This window comes from Anopheles coustani, chromosome 2, assembly GCF_943734705.1.
Source record: "Anopheles coustani chromosome 2, idAnoCousDA_361_x.2, whole genome shotgun sequence".
NCBI classification, from domain to species: Eukaryota; Metazoa; Arthropoda; class Insecta; order Diptera; family Culicidae; genus Anopheles; species Anopheles coustani.
In genome coordinates this window covers 3,966,155-3,984,296 of record NC_071289.1, presented here as the reverse complement: position 1 = coordinate 3,984,296, position 18,142 = coordinate 3,966,155, and the positions used below count along the sequence as shown (strand labels likewise).

At 44.8% G+C, this 18,142-nt stretch overlaps 6 protein-coding genes and 1 non-coding gene across 7 annotated transcripts in view; 6 read left to right on the top strand and 1 right to left on the bottom strand.

The window, feature by feature from the left end:
- Positions 1–2,657: 2,657 nt before the first annotated feature.
- Positions 2,658–4,270, top strand: LOC131263254 (general transcription factor 3C polypeptide 5). Its single transcript, XM_058265421.1, has 2 exons — positions 2,658–2,909; positions 2,970–4,270. The coding sequence occupies exons 1-2, from the start codon at positions 2,775–2,777 to the stop codon at positions 4,224–4,226; spliced, it is 1,392 nt and encodes a 463-aa protein (XP_058121404.1). The 5' UTR covers positions 2,658–2,774; the 3' UTR covers positions 4,227–4,270.
- A 162-nt stretch (positions 4,271–4,432) lies between these two features.
- On the top strand, positions 4,433–5,586 carry LOC131263518 (vesicle transport through interaction with t-SNAREs homolog 1A). The gene is made up of 3 exons (XM_058265727.1): positions 4,433–4,594; positions 4,690–5,099; positions 5,167–5,586. Exons 1-3 carry the CDS (start codon positions 4,504–4,506, stop codon positions 5,311–5,313), a joined length of 648 nt encoding a protein of 215 aa, XP_058121710.1. The 5' UTR covers positions 4,433–4,503; the 3' UTR covers positions 5,314–5,586.
- A 344-nt stretch (positions 5,587–5,930) lies between these two features.
- Positions 5,931–7,569, top strand: LOC131266912 (large ribosomal subunit protein eL34-like). Its single transcript, XM_058269602.1, has 3 exons — positions 5,931–5,997; positions 6,298–6,373; positions 7,017–7,569. Exons 2-3 carry the CDS (start codon positions 6,309–6,311, stop codon positions 7,438–7,440), a joined length of 489 nt encoding a protein of 162 aa, XP_058125585.1. The 5' UTR covers positions 5,931–5,997; positions 6,298–6,308; the 3' UTR covers positions 7,441–7,569.
- A 332-nt stretch (positions 7,570–7,901) lies between these two features.
- Positions 7,902–9,235, bottom strand: LOC131266910 (protein l(2)37Cc). The gene is made up of 3 exons (XM_058269600.1): positions 9,128–9,235; positions 8,810–8,917; positions 7,902–8,740 (listed from the first exon to the last, which is right to left on the bottom strand). The coding sequence occupies exons 2-3, from the start codon at positions 8,895–8,897 to the stop codon at positions 8,010–8,012; spliced, it is 819 nt and encodes a 272-aa protein (XP_058125583.1). The 5' UTR covers positions 8,898–8,917; positions 9,128–9,235; the 3' UTR covers positions 7,902–8,009.
- Positions 9,236–9,652: 417 nt separating this feature from the next.
- LOC131266911 (ras-related protein Rab-30) lies at positions 9,653–11,383 on the top strand. Its single transcript, XM_058269601.1, has 3 exons — positions 9,653–9,773; positions 9,894–10,144; positions 10,216–11,383. The coding sequence occupies exons 2-3, from the start codon at positions 9,962–9,964 to the stop codon at positions 10,663–10,665; spliced, it is 633 nt and encodes a 210-aa protein (XP_058125584.1). The 5' UTR covers positions 9,653–9,773; positions 9,894–9,961; the 3' UTR covers positions 10,666–11,383.
- A 174-nt stretch (positions 11,384–11,557) lies between these two features.
- The window catches only part of LOC131266852 (bone morphogenetic protein receptor type-1B), a 116,883-nt gene continuing 110,298 nt past the window's right edge, over positions 11,558–18,142 (top strand). Inside the window, exon 1 of the mRNA XM_058269516.1 lies at positions 11,558–11,625. Coding sequence (XP_058125499.1) covers positions 11,586–11,625 — 40 coding nt within the window. The 5' untranslated portion in view covers positions 11,558–11,585. The remainder of the gene's footprint in view (positions 11,626–18,142) is intronic.
- Trnak-cuu (transfer RNA lysine (anticodon CUU)) lies at positions 12,226–12,298 on the top strand. The gene has a single exon. It is a non-coding gene; the product is annotated as a tRNA-Lys (tRNA).

Sequence of the window (18,142 nt, the reverse complement as noted above, 5' to 3'; positions counted from 1 at the left end):
GTCGATCTGGGCGATCAGGAGATTCGACGAGGAAGCACACACGCATTCCGGTCCACTAACGTTCGTGCTGGACACACGGAACGACATCATCGTATCTATAGTCACTAGTTTTCTACCGGCTCTACCACCATCAACAATCGGTTTATGCTCTTGGTCTGTGTATGGCTCAATGCCTCATAGTACTTGCAAAAACACTCAACTTATTTGTAATGAAACTGATCGAAAGGAAATTATTTCCAGGTTCACTCACACGGTACAAGCCTTTAGAACTAAAGGACATTATTTTAACTGTCCCAAATTTCGAAAAATACGATCGAACTACTAGAACTGGACAAAATTGCGCACTACTCGCATAACAATGACGCGCAACCCGCAAGGACACACTGATCAAAACGTGCGCATCGTACCGAATGCCGACACTCACTGTCAATGTCGATGGCGATGGCGGTTGCTTTTTACCGCCAGAACCGCACCTGAATAATTGATCTCCAGGGCCTTCAGGACGGTACGTACGAGGACGAGCAGGACTAGCCTGGGACTAACGGTGTACTACACTCGTATACACTCCCAGTCTTGTCTTGTCACGCCATCTGCCCGCCCGAGGTGTATGTGAGCCTCACATGTGCGTGCCACTGGGGGATGTACTCTCCCTATCCGATGCACATAGTGGTATTCACTTACCCATATCCGTATCTTCTTCCGGTCTATGCGTTTGTGGTTGTACTCTTCCACAGATAGGACACACATGGTGAATCCTAACGGAAGTCGGCTTAAAAACGGAAGGTAATTACTCACGGTTCGGCTGGTCAGTGGCTTTTCTCCCACGTTGTACGCTCTGATTTTACAGACAGCCGTCGGTGTTCTCCTAACGTTGAATGATTCGCGCATTCAAAGACCTACTCCCTTTTGACGGATTATGCATTTTTGCAACCCATCCAGACGAAACGCTTCTTTATATACGATTGAAACTTTAAAACAAGCAGTAAACTTTGTTGTAAATTGATCAAGTACTTACAACTAATGTTTGTTTAAACTTGATAAAATATGGATCCAATATCATTTAGTTTTCGATGGTAGATGTGTCGGTGTCATTTGTTAACGTTAAAAAAAAGAAACATAAAACAAAGACACAAGTCATCGGTTTGGTGGAAGCTCTCGAAATTCAATAAATAATCTTAAATACTGGAACCACTCCAGATGTTGATGTCGGCCTTCATTTGGCCACTAGGACTGGGACACCGTAGACTGGGCGGAGTTCGTCTCATCGTAATACGAAGAATCGATTGGTTCTTCTAATGACAATTTTCAACACCCTTTCTCCCTATCCGACTGTGTGAAGATGATAGCTCAACGAACTGGTGGGAAAGCGTACACCGTCTGCCACTAGAACTGGCACCATTTGTTTCGCCTTTTGTTTCCTTACCTGCTGTCAGCTCTCATAAGCCCTTACGTTGCGTCCTTTGCGACAATCAACGGCCGAATTTTCTCAGAATTCATTAAAATGACCCATCCGTTAAACATACAATTTCGTTCCGTTTCGGCTATGATTTCATGTCAATTCTGGATTTCGATTAATAATAGGACACTCAATTATCCTGCCAACCCTTACTGCTGATAATGACGGTTCTTGAAGTTTGTGTCAAATAAAGGAATGCACGAATTACAAATACAATTTAAATTTAGACTCTTTGCTAACCTGGCAACATAAATTCCACTCGTAAAACAAATACAAACATCATTATAAGAAAAATATGAAAGGTAGTATCTTTAACGTGATCAGATGAATAATCATTTACCTCCTTGAAAGGTATCGTACAAATTCATTATAAATCTTGCGAGCATGCTTTCAAGGACCTTACCACGTGTTTTGCTTCCCACTGTGAATTATTGAACAAGAAAATGTTCTTACCCTCTAGATGGAGGCTAAAAAGTGTAAAGAGGTGACACAAAAAACAAATCCACAATATACTTACAGATGTTGCGCCAAGGAAGCTTGCTCTAAATTATACATTTCTGTCAACTAGAAATCGTAGCTCACGAAAAGAGGATTAAAGCGTCGAGTTTGAGGATTATTGTTTGAAAAATGATAGCAAAAATAAGTGGTTCTTAACTAAAGAAAATGAAATAGTAGAAATGAAATATGGTTTAGAGCCCAATGATACTATTTTGATTCACGGAATACCAGTCAACGATCAGAGGTTATTTTTCGAAAAACCAATAAGATCCTCCTATTTAAACATTTATGTTTCATCTTTGACACAAAATTCGCAAAATGCTCGAAATTCGTCTTGATTTTATTTAAACATTTACAAATTTTAATTCCGCAAACGTTCAACGACCTTTTCAAACGGAGAGTCGTGAATTGGTCGGCCCGAACCGGTCGAAATAACCGGTTCATAACCGGTTCTCCGAAACGGTTCTTCAAGGTCATAATAAGGTCATAAATCGTAAATCACCGGGGTCTGTTCGAGCGAACCGGTTATGCCGTAAATAGTCCTGGCGCCATCTGGTGGCCTCACTAGCGTCATCTGGTGGCCTGTTCATTTTTCAAAAGTCGTTGCATTTGAAATTTTCCGTTGTTATTCGTAATTGCTGACGATCACGAAAGAGGGCAGCACAAGTGAAGTAAACAACTGGCTGTCACAGCGATTTGTTTGGATTTTGCAAAAGTGAAATAAACTTTATGAAAACATTTGTAAAACATTGTAAAATACTGTGTGATATATAGCCAATTTAAGGGTCCAATTGATATCGCTCGAATTGCTGGCCACACGATGATGGAGTACAATCCAAAAACTGCACATCGGCATAGTTTAAACCGGGAACTAACCTGCGTCGAATATCCCGGCGTTGTAGTAAACGACGATCGGATGTTGGATACGCTTGGAGGGTTGCGGGAAATAAGTGCGGTAAGTTAAGTTATCTCATACCAATACTTCCCTGCATTACCTCGTATTTATTTCTTGCAGACATTCGAGCACGGGAAAAGACGCCTTGAACTTCGATTCCGGCCTGAATGTATGTACGCTAAGCCGGTGTACGGTGACCCGGCAGCTGCAACTGCGGTGGCCCTCAAGTTAGTGGTTCGACGCAGAAAATCCAACCCAGAACATGCCGAAGTGAAATCGGTTCACATCGCAGGGACGGTTCAAAAGATCTACAAATTTGGTGCTATGTGCGATTTTCAGCAACTTCCAGCATTCCGCTCTCGCGACACGGGCAAAGCCGAATGTCTATATGACGAGTTGGTTCCGAAAGGCGCCGACCTCTCCTACTACACGGACAAGCCTTCGCAATTGGAATACTTTCTTCCTCCGTCATCCTTCAGCCGTAACGACATCGTCAACAAGTTGGTGCTGCGTGAGAGTAAAATTACGAACCCACAATCTGCTAATGCACGGCCCGGCAAATCGCGACAAAAGCACGGTCTCTACCATTCATTCTCTATGCACAATCCCATACCTACGGAACCGTCGAAACTGTGTCAGGAAATGCTAGAGACAAGGCTAATCGCCAAACAAGAGCTTGAGATACTTCGTCAGGCATTTGAAACGCGACCCATATGGACGAAGCACGCACTGAGGAACGTTATACAGTTACAAGTAAAAAACGATATGATGGGCGTGCTGCTACCGGCAGTTGCGTTCTTTTACGTAAATGGACCCTGGAGGTCGACGTGGGTACGTTTCGGGTACGATCCGCGGAAAGACTTCGAGGCAAGAATGTTCCAAATGCTGGACTTTCGTGTTCGCGCCTTTGATGCAATGCACGAGACTATTAAGGTCAAACGTGTGGCCACTGTTAAGGCCAACAAGTTGCACCATCGGTTTGGAACTGCTCCACAGGATCAACTCACACGAAACGTGGACAGCAGCGTGTTCGACGAAGACACCATTCCGCCCTGTCGCATCGTGTTCTACCAGTACTGTGACATTCACCTGAAGAAAATCAAGGAAATGCTAAGCAAAGTCCCAACCCCTATGGGTGGCACGGTATGTGACGAACGGAACGGTTGGTTACCGAATCGTTTCGACGAGCAATGTCGTAATATTATGTCCGAGATAGTTGCAAATAATATTCGCAAGCGGAACCAGGCGGGTGGTAATATTGAAACCGATGTTTCCTTTAGCGAGGAAGGTGACACTACAACCGAGTTTGAAGGTAATGAGCAAGATTCAGGTTCGGAAGGAGTTCCCTATTCGAGCGAAGAAGAGTACACTGAATAAAAATGAATTACTTGCAGAATGCGCATTGAAAGTTTTAATTTAGAAAATGTATTTTCTAACGGTTTATTTAAATTCATTTGAAAGACAACAAATGCCAGAAAACTGACGCAAATGCAGACCGTATAATGCAACCCTGCCAAATAAAGAGTTGTCAATCAATTTTGTAAAACGAAAACATTGCGGGATCTTGCGTTTTCTCACAGAAAAAGTGGAATTTTGTGTGTTGTTCCAACGAAAATAAGGGTATGGTAACCAGACGGACTCTGTAAGAAATCCGATGGAGCTGATACAGGACTACGAGCAACAGTATGCTGTCCAGACAGCGGAAATTACGGCTCAAATTGGACGAATAGCTGTTTCCAGCGGAGGTACGAAGCTACGTCGTTCTTATCACTAAAATATGGTAAGTTTCGGGTCCTCCTAGGTCTCTGTGACTCATCCATTTTCACCTCTTGAACCTTAGCGGAGCGCAACAAGCTCATTTCCGACATTGATCGACAACTGGAGGAGTCGCAGGAGCTGCTCGAGCAAATTGGATTGGAAATTCGAGACATTCCCCAGGCATCACGGGCTGCCTACACCTCCCGGCTGAACTGCTACCAGGCGGAATGTAAAAGACTACAGCAGGACTTTACCAACGCCAAAGTGGCACGGGCGAAGGTGGGATACGACTCATCGGTGGATGATTTCGATGAGATAGGCATTCAGGAAGATCAGAAACGGCGGCTGCTCGACAACACGGAACGGCTGGAACGAACCAGCAACTATTTGAACGATGCATATCGCATCTCGGTCGAAACGGAGCAAATCGGAACACAGGTGTTGTCCGATCTCAGTCAACAGCGTGAAACCATACAACGATCACGTGGAAGGGTAAGCAATGGATAGACAACCTACCTTTCCCCAAACATCCCTTTCAATGTTGTCCTCTTCTTCACAGCTTCGCGAGACAGACGCAGATTTGAGCCGTTCTTCTAGGATCCTGAATTCGATGATAATGCGAGCGATGCGGGAAAAGTTTATTCTTGTCGTTGTGGTGGTTGCTATCTTTCTGGTCCTTGTTCTAGGCATCTATTTTTCCATTTAGTAAGCACCTACAGTAGCTAGATTGGTTTCTGTTCCTGATTTTTGTTTTTATTATGTATATTGGTAAAGCCCAGGAAAGACAACGTTTTAGTTTTGTTGTTTGTTTTCAATGTGATATATTTTCCCATTCTGCTGATCGCCTGTTTGGTTAACGACTCGTATGAGGTTGCTTATTGTATCCATCGTTAGTATTAACCCTCCCCTTACAATACTAGAAGTGGTAGCCGCTATACTAAATATCTATTACATGTAATAAAATGAGTATGTGACAAACCAAATTTGATTATTATTGAAAACTTTCCGTCAATTTAAAACTGTTTACGAAGTCTATTTTTGACAACCCTTTGTTGGGTTTAAAAACGCAGGAAAGAAACGTCAAACAATCGTGTAAGTCCTGACTGTTTCAATTAATTCGACATTTTCATTTCAATTGTTTGAATAAAATTGCGAATAAATTTGTACAAGTGTTTAAGCTTGTAACGATTCGCTGAAAAGGCCACTAACTTACAAAAATAATAAATTCTCCACCTGCAACCGACGGTTCAAACAACTTTCTCAAAAACGCAGACTGTCATCAGCTGTCATGCTGAAAAGTGTGCGTTTGCTTGTTTCCTGTGAAACGTCAACAGCCACCCTCTTTCTTTCCATCACTATTCCGGCGACCTAGTGGTCAGATTTCGTGAAGGTACGAGCTATTTGTATAAATTTAAGACAGTTTTGAAGGGAAACACGATGTAAAACACTTGCAGAAAACGTGATTGGTAGTTAACGGATACAAAAAACCTATGGTGTCGCGTGTGTTTCTCAAAGAAGTCATGTTTCGCTCATAGTTTGTTTTCAATCCTACCCTTCCGGTAGACCGGGCACCAGTGGTGACATTGCATGGATCGAGAAGCTGGCGAGATCTGCTCTCCGACAACATCATTTAATTCCAGCTTATACTTCCATCGGTATTCAGTGAAATTGTTTTCTCTTTCAATTTTAGGTTGATTCAAAATGGTCCAGCGACTGACGCTTCGACGACGCTTGTCGTACAACACCAAGTCTAACAAACGCCGTGTGTAAGTATCACCGCCATTTGAAAGTAAACACTCCGCCAGGCTTGAGTAGGAAAAGGAACCGCAGTTAAATCACTCGCTACTCGGTTAGGAATATCGCACAACAACTCACCATCGGCTCCTGTGATCACTATTGTTTCGATGCTTTTTGTTGTGCCAGTAAACGTGATCCATTGTTTGCCAACTTTGGCCCGAGTGCAATGGAGCAGAGTGCTTTCTAACATAAAATAGTGTTTTAATAGATGCTTATACCGGTCAATTTCACCGCACAATGTTCCATCGGTCCGTGTATTATCCAATAGTTCCGATGATAAAAGTTTGTGCCATAATAATAGATCCTATGTTTGCCTACCCTGATTCGCGTCAATGAAACAGGGTACTTCTTAACATGGATACAATTAACAATATCCTTACGGGTGTGTGAAAACGATAACCGCGGTCCCATTTCCTGTTCGCACAATGATTGCTACCATCGGCTCATACAGGACCCTATTGTTTCGATGCTACTTGTTGTGCCAGAATATCTGGTCCTACGTTTGCCTATTCTGTTCCCATCATATGGAACAGGGTACTTCTAAACATGGACACAGTATTGTATAAAACTTTTTTGCCTTCATTTCTAACTAAAACCATCTCTATCGAACAGTGTCCGCACTCCCGGTGGCCGCCTAGTGTACCTGTATGTCAAGAAACAGCGTACTCTGCCAAAATGCGGTCAGTGCAAGTCGAAGCTGAGCGGTATCAAGCCATCCCGGCCGAGCGAGCGTCCCCGCATGAGCCGTCGTCTGAAGACCGTCACCCGTTCGTTCGGAGGCGTCCTATGTCACCGTTGCCTCCGTGAGCGCATCATCCGTGCATTCCTTATCGACGAGCAGAAGGTCGTCAAGGTCCTGCGCGCTCAACAGCAAAAGCCAGGCAAGGCAGCCAAGCCGGCTAAGGCAGCCAAGGCAGCCAAGGCAGCCAAGGCCGCCAAGGTAGCTAAGGTAGCCAAGGTAGCCAAGGTCGCGAAAGCTGAGAAGCCCAAGACTACGAAGCCCGTGACTAAAAAAATTGCTACCAAGTCGAAGTAGGTTGAATCCGATTCGGTTGATGCGCAGACAGGAGAGTAACGATGTCGCCTTCCTGTGGTGTGTGAATAAACGTTAAGCGCCTGCTCTACAAGGACCTACAAATACACAAAAAAGTTGGTACGAAACGGATGGAAATGCGTTTGTCCTTCTACTCCGAAAGCTAGCTTCCTCTTCGATAAAGTTAATTTACTGATCATTGTCATCATGTGAAAGTAAAGGGAAAATTATCCGTTACGATTAGTTCTGATTTATTTTCCCCCATTTCAAATGCAATGTACAACAATGCCTTGTTTCGGTACGGATGACCTACCAGGGGGTGTGTGGTACGTAGTAACATAAAGTATATCCCTATTTTAAACCACCGGGTTTGTTCTAAATGCTAGCTCCATGGTCTAATGGAGGCGATTTCGTAGCGGGAAGAAAGAGTAGTGCCGAAAGGCTCCTAAAATAATAACACTCGATCCTTTCGCGTATTCTTTCGCCGCAAATGCTTCTTTAGTCTGCGAACGTTCGCCATCCGTCGACGCACGACATTTTTCAGGTTTTACGAAAGGTAAGTTCGAGCCGCTTTACTGCGGAATTTGAAGAAGCGTCTGTTGTCCGGCTGGCAGATAGCTGACTCCTCGCGCTCGGCTCATTTGATAGGCAATATCTTCGGCAGCTTCAATTCGTCGCAACTCAATCAAACCGTCACCGGATTCCTTCAATGACCTGGCAAGCATCTTGGCTGCCTCTGCGTCACCTTCGGCCGTGATGATTGCTGCCTGCTTCATCTGTTCCGCCTTCTCGACGAGGAATCGGGCCTTCTCGGCTTCCTGCTGTGCCACCTGCTTCATTTCGACGGCTTGCGTGAATTCCTTGCCAAACGTAAGATGCGTGATGGAGATATCGTCCAGAATGACACCGAACTGTGCGGCACGCTCGGTCAGATCGTCCGAAACTTTCTGGGAAACCATCTCTCGCTGCGTGATCAACTCGCCGGCATCAAATTGTGCTACGACCGCCTTCAACACTTCTGTCGTGATCGAAGGCAGCACACGCTCGTCGTAGTCCTGGCCGAGGATTGTGTAGATCTTGGGCAGCTGATCGGGAACTGGGCGGAACAGGATACGCAGCGTGATGTTTACGTTCTGCAAATCCTTACTTCCCGTCACTACCGGAACGTTGCGGGGTTGTGAACGAATATCGAAAATAATCGGCCGCTGTACCCATGGCACGAAGAAATGCGTTCCTTCGCCCGATACCTGCTGCTTCACACCACTAAAGCGATCGAAAATAACCGCCCGATGACCACCGTCCACTGCAAAAAGAATGATTTCAGTGAGCATAGGATTCATGCCGGCAACCAAAACAACCGCCGTACGCATACCGTTATATAATGCTGAGTTGACCACTCCGCCAATAACGGCCACTCCTAGACCGAGTTGCCCGATACGGTTCAGAAACTGTGTTGCCATGGTGAGATTATTATCGATATCTGCAAGTAAAGAACGTTGCTGTTATTGTTGTAAATGTTTCAATATTGCCCAGCAATTTCATCAGATCTTGCAAATGAGGTTAGTCGAGGCAGGCGCTGCTAGCAACCAGAACTAGAAGCCGGCAGGAAATCGCGATGACTTCCGTCGTCTCACGAAATAAGCGAGGAAATGTGTATTAAACAGAAAGGAAACACGAAAGAGCAGCTCACTTTTATAGATTCACCGGTAGGAAACAATTTTTGCGTAACACAAAACGTGAATGCAGTGCACTTTCAACAAATGAAACAGAGATCCAATCTGATATGGCTGGATTTGACAGTTCGCCGTCATGGTTGTCACTTGAAACTGATTTCAAACTTCCTAAAATTAGAAAATCAAATGGTCAAAATGTAATAACATACTGGAGACAAAGTTACGTGTGTTGAATATACCATTCGTTTGAGGGGTCATTGGTGGAAATCAGTTGAGGAACTAAAAAGTTATGCGAGAATTGGCCATTTTTGTCTAAACTGGTTATCGAGGTTTATCCACCTTGTTCCTGCAGAGTTCAGTCTCTACTACACAATTAATTTTCTCAAAACTAGAAAAGACGGAAAGATCTTTTGTTACACAAAGTTGTGTGCCTTGAAAAGACTTTTAATTAAAAGGGTTAAGCGATCATAAAGTTATTAACAAATTTGTTATTTCAGCTACCAACCAAGGTTTCTCCAGACCATGCTGCCATTTCTGACAAGTATAAACAAAGTCCACCGACTTGTCAGCCGCGATAGGCGAGCAATTAATTAAATCAGTGCTAAAGCTAAACATTTTCCGGAGGTGCTGCGGGTTTTCCTTCACGGTTGCCGGTTGCCAAGGGTAATGATGACTTCACTTTCATCCATCCGTTGAATCATCTCATGGGTCTAGTTTGCTGGACAATCTGGCAAGAGAATCTACGATCAAACCACGATTACAAGGATTGTTTTTGTTCTGCAGTGCACGGGTGACTTCCATAGGCGTTGGCAAGCATTTTCCTCTGCGGAAAAGCTACCCAATTTCCGCAAATGATGGCTTCGGTGCGCATCCCGGAGCAAAAGATCATTCTTTGCGGGGAGTATGGCGTTGGAAAGAGTTCCATATTTCGTCGGTTTGCGACGAACAACTTTGTGACAACCACCGATAGGAAATCCACACTCGGTTTGGACCACTTCGGACGGACATTTAATGTGGGAGACAAAGAAATCAAGGTATGCATGGTAGTTGCTAGGTGGTTGGGTGTGCAAACTCGGTTCTAATACTCATTAAATGCGTTTTTCAGCTGCAACTGTGGGACACAGGTGGCATGGAGCGGGTTGCGTCCGTCACTTCTAGCTACTACAAGTTCGCTGAAGCGGCAATCCTTGTCTTTGCACTGGACAACGAATCTTCATTCCACGCGCTCTCACAGCACATGCTGGATGTGGTTACTTATGCGGAGAATGCCAAAATTTTTCTAGTAGGCAATAAGGTAGACCTGGAATCGAGTAGCACCGATCCGCCCGTGACCGATGCCGACATGGAATCCTTTTGCGAGCAGTGCCACAGTCTCATTAGTGCTACGTACAAAACATCGTGCAAAACGGGTGACGGGCTGGAGGAAATGTTTCGGGACATAGCGAATACACTGGTCGAGTCGAACCGGTCCCGGCTGGAACTGCAGGCACTGGAGAGTCATGGTTTCAAGATACATCCGCCGGATGAAGTCAACGATCCGAGCTGCTTGTGCTAGTACACTTTTGTCATACTTTAATGTTGTTTGCTTTTCCATCACGCTGAATGTTTAAGCGCAAGCTCTTAACATATTAACCCATTTCCTTCTTTGTTGAACAAACGGTTCCTCGTTCAGCTCCTTGGTAGATCTGCCTCTTTTTGCATTTCGAAAGCCGTCCGTGTGAAAGCGTTTTGGATGCTGATTGTGTGATACCGGCATGCTAAGTGCCGGGATGCATTCCTCTTGCCAAAAGCAGGACAATGAGCCTTGAAACCACAAGAAAGTGCCATCAACGGACCGGTTTACCGGACACCGTTTGCTTGTTGAGAAAGACATTGAACAAATGCGAACAGGACAAGAAGAAAAATCGATCCCGTGAGCACAGGCCCACGAAGTCTGGTGCGAAGCGTGCACGTTTACGATTCGTTTTATCATGCTAAACCAGAACAATCACAACACTTAATTGGATCAAACCAGAATGATGTGAGACACGTAACGATTTTTAGTGAGTTTAGTTTGATTGTAGGGTTTCTAACAACCACCCCACACCCAGGGCTAGTGTAGGCTTTTGTTTTACGTCAATGTACATGTATTTATCAATCACGACATCAATGTTTGGATAATTTATTGAATTGACTAAAAAACATACAAAATCATTTAAGCGAATGTATCGATCCCCTTCAGCGTATTCCGATCGAGGATCGTAGCTTTTTTGAATAAACTATTGGTAACAAGATTATGCGTTCGGTTGTATCGTTTCTTTTGGGAATTTAGAAAAGAAATTGAGAAAAAAGCATCGATCTAGAAGGGAAGAGCGACATCTTGCGTTTGAAATTGCTGCGCGAGGTTTTATGACATTTGAACGCCTGTCAGAAGTGATCGGACTAAACATGGCCGCGGCGGTCAGTGCAAGTGTTTGTGGGTGTTTTGTGTTGTTTATGCTGTTTTTCGGCGGCACTTTATCGGCAGGTGAACAAGGTAGGTGGCCAGAATCCTTATGCAAGTGTTATCCTGCACTGCAAATGTGCAACGATCGCACAATACCGCTCCCGACATTGTGGCTCCAGCTCCAGAATCTCTGCTGCCCGTGCCATGCGAGTGTGAGCGTGACGGCACGATGAGAAATTTGATGTTTGTTATGATTTTGATGCTGCAAGTGCATGTGATGTTTTCTACTGCTGTTGGCGCAGGATGATGCTGTGTTGTTATTTACCCGTCGGAGATGTTTAATTCCTTCGATAAATGAATCGAATTGAATGCAACAGCGATGTAATACCCCTCGGTAGGGTATAGATTTGTACGAGTTTGAAAGCAACATGATAAGATCGTATGCGCAACGAGAATACCGTGTTCTCTTTCTTCCTCATTGCTGCACAAATAATCCTGGCGTTTCTTCTCGCAAGACTCGGGGCGATCATACATGATCCTAATTTCTGTCGGGAAAAAAAGAATGTGAAGGTTTTATGTTCACGTAGGAGTAATATGAAACACAGCAATGTAGAAGAAGAAAGGTCAATTCATTCGCGATTAGAAAATCGTGATTCGATCATACAAACATCGACGAAGGAGATCTCAGCAGCCCGGCTAGCTCAGTCGGTAGAGCATGAGACTCTTAATCTCAGGGTCGTGGGTTCGAGCCCCACGTTGGGCGGATATACTTTTTTAAATTTTCCTATCTTTTTACAATTCTCAATTTTTGTTTCAGTGGCTAAAACAAGTTAATATCTCATTACAATTTTCATCTGCAGATGAGCCGCGATCGATACTTTCCCACGATAAAAAGTGGTTAACCTGTTTGATCGCCGATCGGTGAAAAAGGAATTTTCACACAATTTTCCCATGAAGCTTTAAAAATCTTGTCGCCAGATCGTTCCCTTTTTTTAACCCCCTACTCTCGCAGCACCATAACCAGATGGCTCTGTCGATCACGTTGTTGTCAACAATGCAGTGAAATGTGAAAAATGGAACCAAGGAAGAAAAAGTTGTAACACTTCTTTTTTTCATATCGGTTTGTCTCATGCACACGCATCTTTCCTTACGCATCCCTTCCTCAGCGATCTGATTCACACGATCTTCCTGCCGGTTGCAATCGATTAAGAGAAGTAAGGCATCGGAACTGCATTCAAACCGATACCGCCGTCTTCGGGATTTTTTTTTTTAAATTTATGGTCCGCAAACGGTGACAGTTTCCTCATTCGAAATGCTTTTCACGTACGCTACAATTATTTCCTTGTAAGTAACGGGTCTACTGGGGAAAGGAGGAGAGTTTGTTTTAGGGTGGAAAGAGTTTGGCCTTACTTGGAGGCGATACTCTCAAAGATGCTGAGATGAGTTACAAAAAGTAGATGTTATATATATATATTTGTGTTTTAAATTTAAGAACATCTAAGTTTTACTATTATTATAACATTATTTTGGTTAACCCTTGAGACGATCAATATGCGTTGCCTGCCTGGTAAACGGTGGTCGGTTCAGACGCTTGAGCAAACAGGGAGTAAAGCCTGCAGCCAAAGAAACCCCGCGGAGTGTTTGCTTGCAATTCAAATGATTGTAAATATTTATCAGCGCTATTGCCGGCACCGTACCTGGCCTGCCCGAGGCCGCCATTCGTCCTCAAGTGTGTCCCACCCCGACAATACCCGTTTTTCGGTATGGACCAACCGACGGCCGGATGGCCACAGCGTGCCATCTAGGGAAACCGATGTGTCATACGAATATTGACACATCTTCCCGGGGTCTTCTCGCGGGACTGCCACTGATTGTACTTTAAAATGAAGCTCCATAGTTCGCCTTTCGCCTACTGGTTTTGTCCTTCCGTTGCCTTTGGCGTGGAGCAGCGGGTTTCCGCGACGATTCGCCGTTGTTATTTTTATTTATTTTTCCCGTGCCCATTGAATCGATTTACGGTGGCGACGTCGACAGCTCGGATGCGGCGTATATCATTAGCAGCATTATGGGAAAATGCCCTCGAGACGCTGTTGTTGGGTCCAAGAGAAAGACCGAGCAGGAGAGGCTGCATCGGTCGCCGTGATTCCTGTTTTTCGGTTCCACCTATGAGTTTGTGTGTTTGTTGTTTCCTCGTCCCGCATATATGGCCATAGTTTCCCTTGCGCATCGCCATGCCGATCATAAATTATCGCGATCGTGAACGCGTCCATGAGTTTTCCGGTACACTGGTCGGGACGTGTGCGTGTCGTGGTGTGTATCGAGAGGGCGATTTCCCTTAAAAGGGACGGCCGGGAATCGAAACTGGTCCCCGGGATGCTCGGACGTGCCGTGGAAGGACACTTTGATTTTTCAACGTGACAGCCCATCGTCTCCATACGACGACGGGGTTGACGGGGACGTGATCGAATGGCATTGACCGCGTGGTGGTGGTTTTCTGGCGGGAAAAAAGGGAAGCGTACCACGCTGAGCGAATGACCAGGGTAATGATCACCAATAGTGTGCGGCGAAACGTGCTCCGTTTTGTTGCTGTGCTTCCTCTCGAGTGAAATTGGCAATGGAGGGCAATTTTTCTCGCCGTGCAGGAATTATTTTCCACCGACGTTGATCGTTCCGACGGGGTCATTGCTACCGTTGGAGATCACGCGGGAGAATGCAACCGGGAAGACTTTGCTGACATTCGCTGGAATGTACAGCGATTGCAGGAAATATCATGTCGTCGAACCAGGGTGGGAAATGGGTGGCAAAAAAAGGGGGCGGTAAATAAGATAAATGAGAAAAATAATCGCTGTGTGTACGCGTATCTCCTTTTTTTTACTGTTGAGTTTCTGATAACGTGACCAGTGAGCAGGTACGCGTGCGACTTGACGATCGATGGCGCCACTTGCGAATGTATTAATAGCAACCAGGAGGCATTCCACTTTTTAAGCACGCAAAATCAGAAGCGGTCACAAACCATCTTCGACCGCGTTTACCTTCAATGTCACACCACAAGAAGATCTTCTTGTCTATCCATCAAATTTTCCAGGTCACATATAGGAAACCTATTTATTAATAATAAATAAATGTTAGGTTTAAAAAGTGTTTAATTTATGTTTCGTTTTATAGCAAAATTTTGAAAAAGACACACATGTTGAAGTTTTTTCTGCTACTTTGTTTTTTCTTCCGACAACTTTATTTGTTCGAAGTTGCCTATGGGCTGCCCGGGGGGAGTTTCCTTCCTTTCTCCTCTCTCTACCGGCGTATCAATAGACGATCAAATTAGTATCGCTGTTTTATGTCGAATTAAACCGTCCAGTTGTGCCGCAAACGATTATCAAAGCGCATGCCGTTATAGATCGCGTATTGGTTGGGCCTTAGGTTTTGATTGTTAGCCTCAACCCGGCGGGGGGAAGGAACCGGTTCGTGACTGGAAGACCAGAACGACCTTGCCGCAAGACGGTGACGGTGCAAGATATACGGAGCCCCCGGGAGATAGAGAGAGAGATGGAGGAAGAGAAAGGGTTTACGGACAACAAAGATTAACGTGGTCTCCGAAACCCAGGTGTGTCCCCTTTTCCGTGTTTGCTGTTTGCTTAAAAGTGCCATTAAGCGAAGAAAAACGCGCTCGGTTCATTATAGTGATCGGGGGGGTTTATTTTTTTCGGCGCTGGAGATCGAGCAACTTTTCTTGATCGGGCTGTAATCGATTCCCATTATTTTAGCAGCCAGCTCTCCGAAATGTGCGATCAGGAACGTGTGCCGTTCGATCATCCGAAGTGCGCCACACAGAAGTGATCGTCTTATGGAGTTGAAGCAAGCCTGTGTCAGTCAGCTTTTTGGGCTTTCAAATCGGAACAATCTGATCGACACACTCGTCAGACTCTTCATATGATCCCAATCTCTGGTTGAAGAAGTGAAGTGATCGTCCGTTCTTGCACGACGTTGGCCGTTTCTTTATGCCTCGTCATCGTTTCCACAAGGGTGAACAAACCATCAACACTCGGGAAAATTGTTTTTTATTTTTCTTCTAATTTAAGGTAGTTTAACTATTAACATGTTTAACTATTTGATAAAAAGATTTTTTTTTAATATAACACACTTGTTAAGTATATTTCATATTCGTTCTTTTCTATGTTACAAGTTCTTTATTTTTTCCTTCCTTCCTTTCTACTCCCTTAATCTCTTGCCTCCAGAAAATGATCGATCGTAGTCTTCTCAATCAATTGCGTTCGTCCAATTCGTGAGCTTCGTTGATCCCGCACGGATCTCCCAAAAGAGTGGTCCCATATCGAGCGATCTCTTGGTCTTTCATAATCACTCCCCGTCGCGTTTGTTGGCACCAGGCAGGCGCCAACTTGAGGCGACGTCGAGCCTCCTCTTGCCCTTCCTCAAACCACTAAATCAGGTTCCCCCCCTCTCCCCAAGGAAGGCATATCTGTTTTGTTAACCTATACCATCCCTTGTTTTCAGGAACATCCATCGATTCGATGTTTCGTTGTTTTCCGTTTGTGAAATTAATATCCCCGCTATTAGCGCCATGAAGTGGCTTCTTTTTCTTCGAGCGCTGGGAGAAGCGTGAAGCTTTGGCCGCTCCTTTTGTGGACGCCTTAAAATGGCACCTACGGCGTCCAAATAAACTGGCTCGTTTCACGCACCGTAAAATTCGGCTTTTCGGACCGAGATACGGCGGTGGAAAATTTGATTAGCCGCACAGACGGGAAACCATAGTTTGGGAGTTGTCGCCACGAATCGAGACGCGGGAAAAAATACTAAAGAAATCAACACAAGAAACCGTGTCAATGCAGTGATGCTCGGGAAAGCAGTGTTTGGAAATGCGGTTGGAAGGGTGGTGGGTTTTCCATATTTTTTAATTCTCAGTTTCGTAATCCGGCACAAATGAAGGTCTTAGGTAATTTGAATATTACCGACATTGTCTCCTAGCGTTCTATCCCCACCATAGATTCAGATGAATCCAACCGTTTGTCAAACGCAAGGTTTCTTTTGTTCCCTACCGCCGTAAGAATGTAAAAGTCACCGTCGCCGCCGTTTCCTTTGATATGGATATTGGATTTTTCTCCCCGCGAGAAGGTGCACTCGAATTTCTCTTCCAACCTTCTTCGACAGTTGATGGCTCCGCGGTGATGGTGTTATCTTTCGGGGCGGATTTTATGGTTTAATTTGTTCTAGACTCTCGTAATCCACTCGAAATGCACCGAAGCCGATCGGGGCTGATCGACTTTGATTGGAGATCACAGGTTTATGGTACGTATTTTCTCGTTTTTTTTTCGAACGTTCTTCTTTAAGTAGAATAAATTTATTTTTTTTAGACAGCAACATGTATCGGTGAAGGCGTTCGCTTAACTTAACAAGCGGTTAAGAAACGTGCAGCTCGGGAACATCACCAGCATCCGATGCAATTGATCATATAAAACCCAGCCACGATGCCGATGACCACGTGATGAGCTTCTGGCTGGCGAAGTGAGAACCATAATACACGTACGTCCAATTCCCCGATTGGAGTCATAAATAAGTATCGATTCCACGCGGATCACTTTATAGCCCGCAGTCGATCGTGGAGCAATTTGTGTGTCCGGTGGTTCCGTTTTCGAATCGCACGAGAATGTATGGCCTCCGTAATCGTAAATTATTCCTCGTAGCAAAGCAATCCAATCACAGGTGCATTTGTGCATCCCTGTGCACATTCCCCATCACTCCCTCCCCCCCTAGGGTCATGATTTATGAGTGCTCGATGAGGGAAGGTGATTTGTTACTGCCGGAACGCGAAAAGAAAAGCCGAGGGGCCGTCGGAGGGTCTTCCCTGCTAGAAGGGTGCTGAATCCCCATTCCTCCAGCCCAGGGGGGGTTGATTGAGTTCGAGGAAAGGTCGAGGGGAGGGCCCAGCCATATCCCGGGAGATGGAATAATGCCGGCGCGGGCAAGGTCCTGAAAGGTCGACGACTGCCATTGGTCGGAGGAGTCGGCTGTGATGCCAGTGCATACTAATTAACCTGGAGTTGCTTGGTACAAACCGTGCGGCCCTCGAAGAAGTGTTAAAAGTGTTTAAAATGAATTGTACTTCGTAATGACCGGTTATTAATCACGCTTCTTTTGTGCTCCCACACCCCGGTGTGTTTTCAGAGTGAAACGTGATTCCTTATCGGAAGATGGAAAATCTAGCAATGTTGTTCCGAAAAATCGTGAGACAGATGTTCGCTGTCGTGGCCAGTTTGACGGAACGAGTTTGATGTCGTGACGACGCTGAGAAAACACAGTAATTAGTATTCTGTTTGAACGACACTGATAGGGTGTCGTTTGTTGCACTTTGTAAATGTTATACAAAGTCAATTCAAAATTAATCTCCAGATGGAATGAATTATTTCGGAGAAGTATGGAAACGAGAACCCTCGAAAACACAAACCAAAATTCGACAAATAACTGTTCCGAAAAAGTTGGACTGTATGTTCCTGAGCTTCATACTGATGGATGAGTTCTGACCGTGATCGGTATCACTTTGGCCAAGGGTAAATCGAGCATTTACTGTGTGTATTCCTGTGCTCCGGATCGTGCC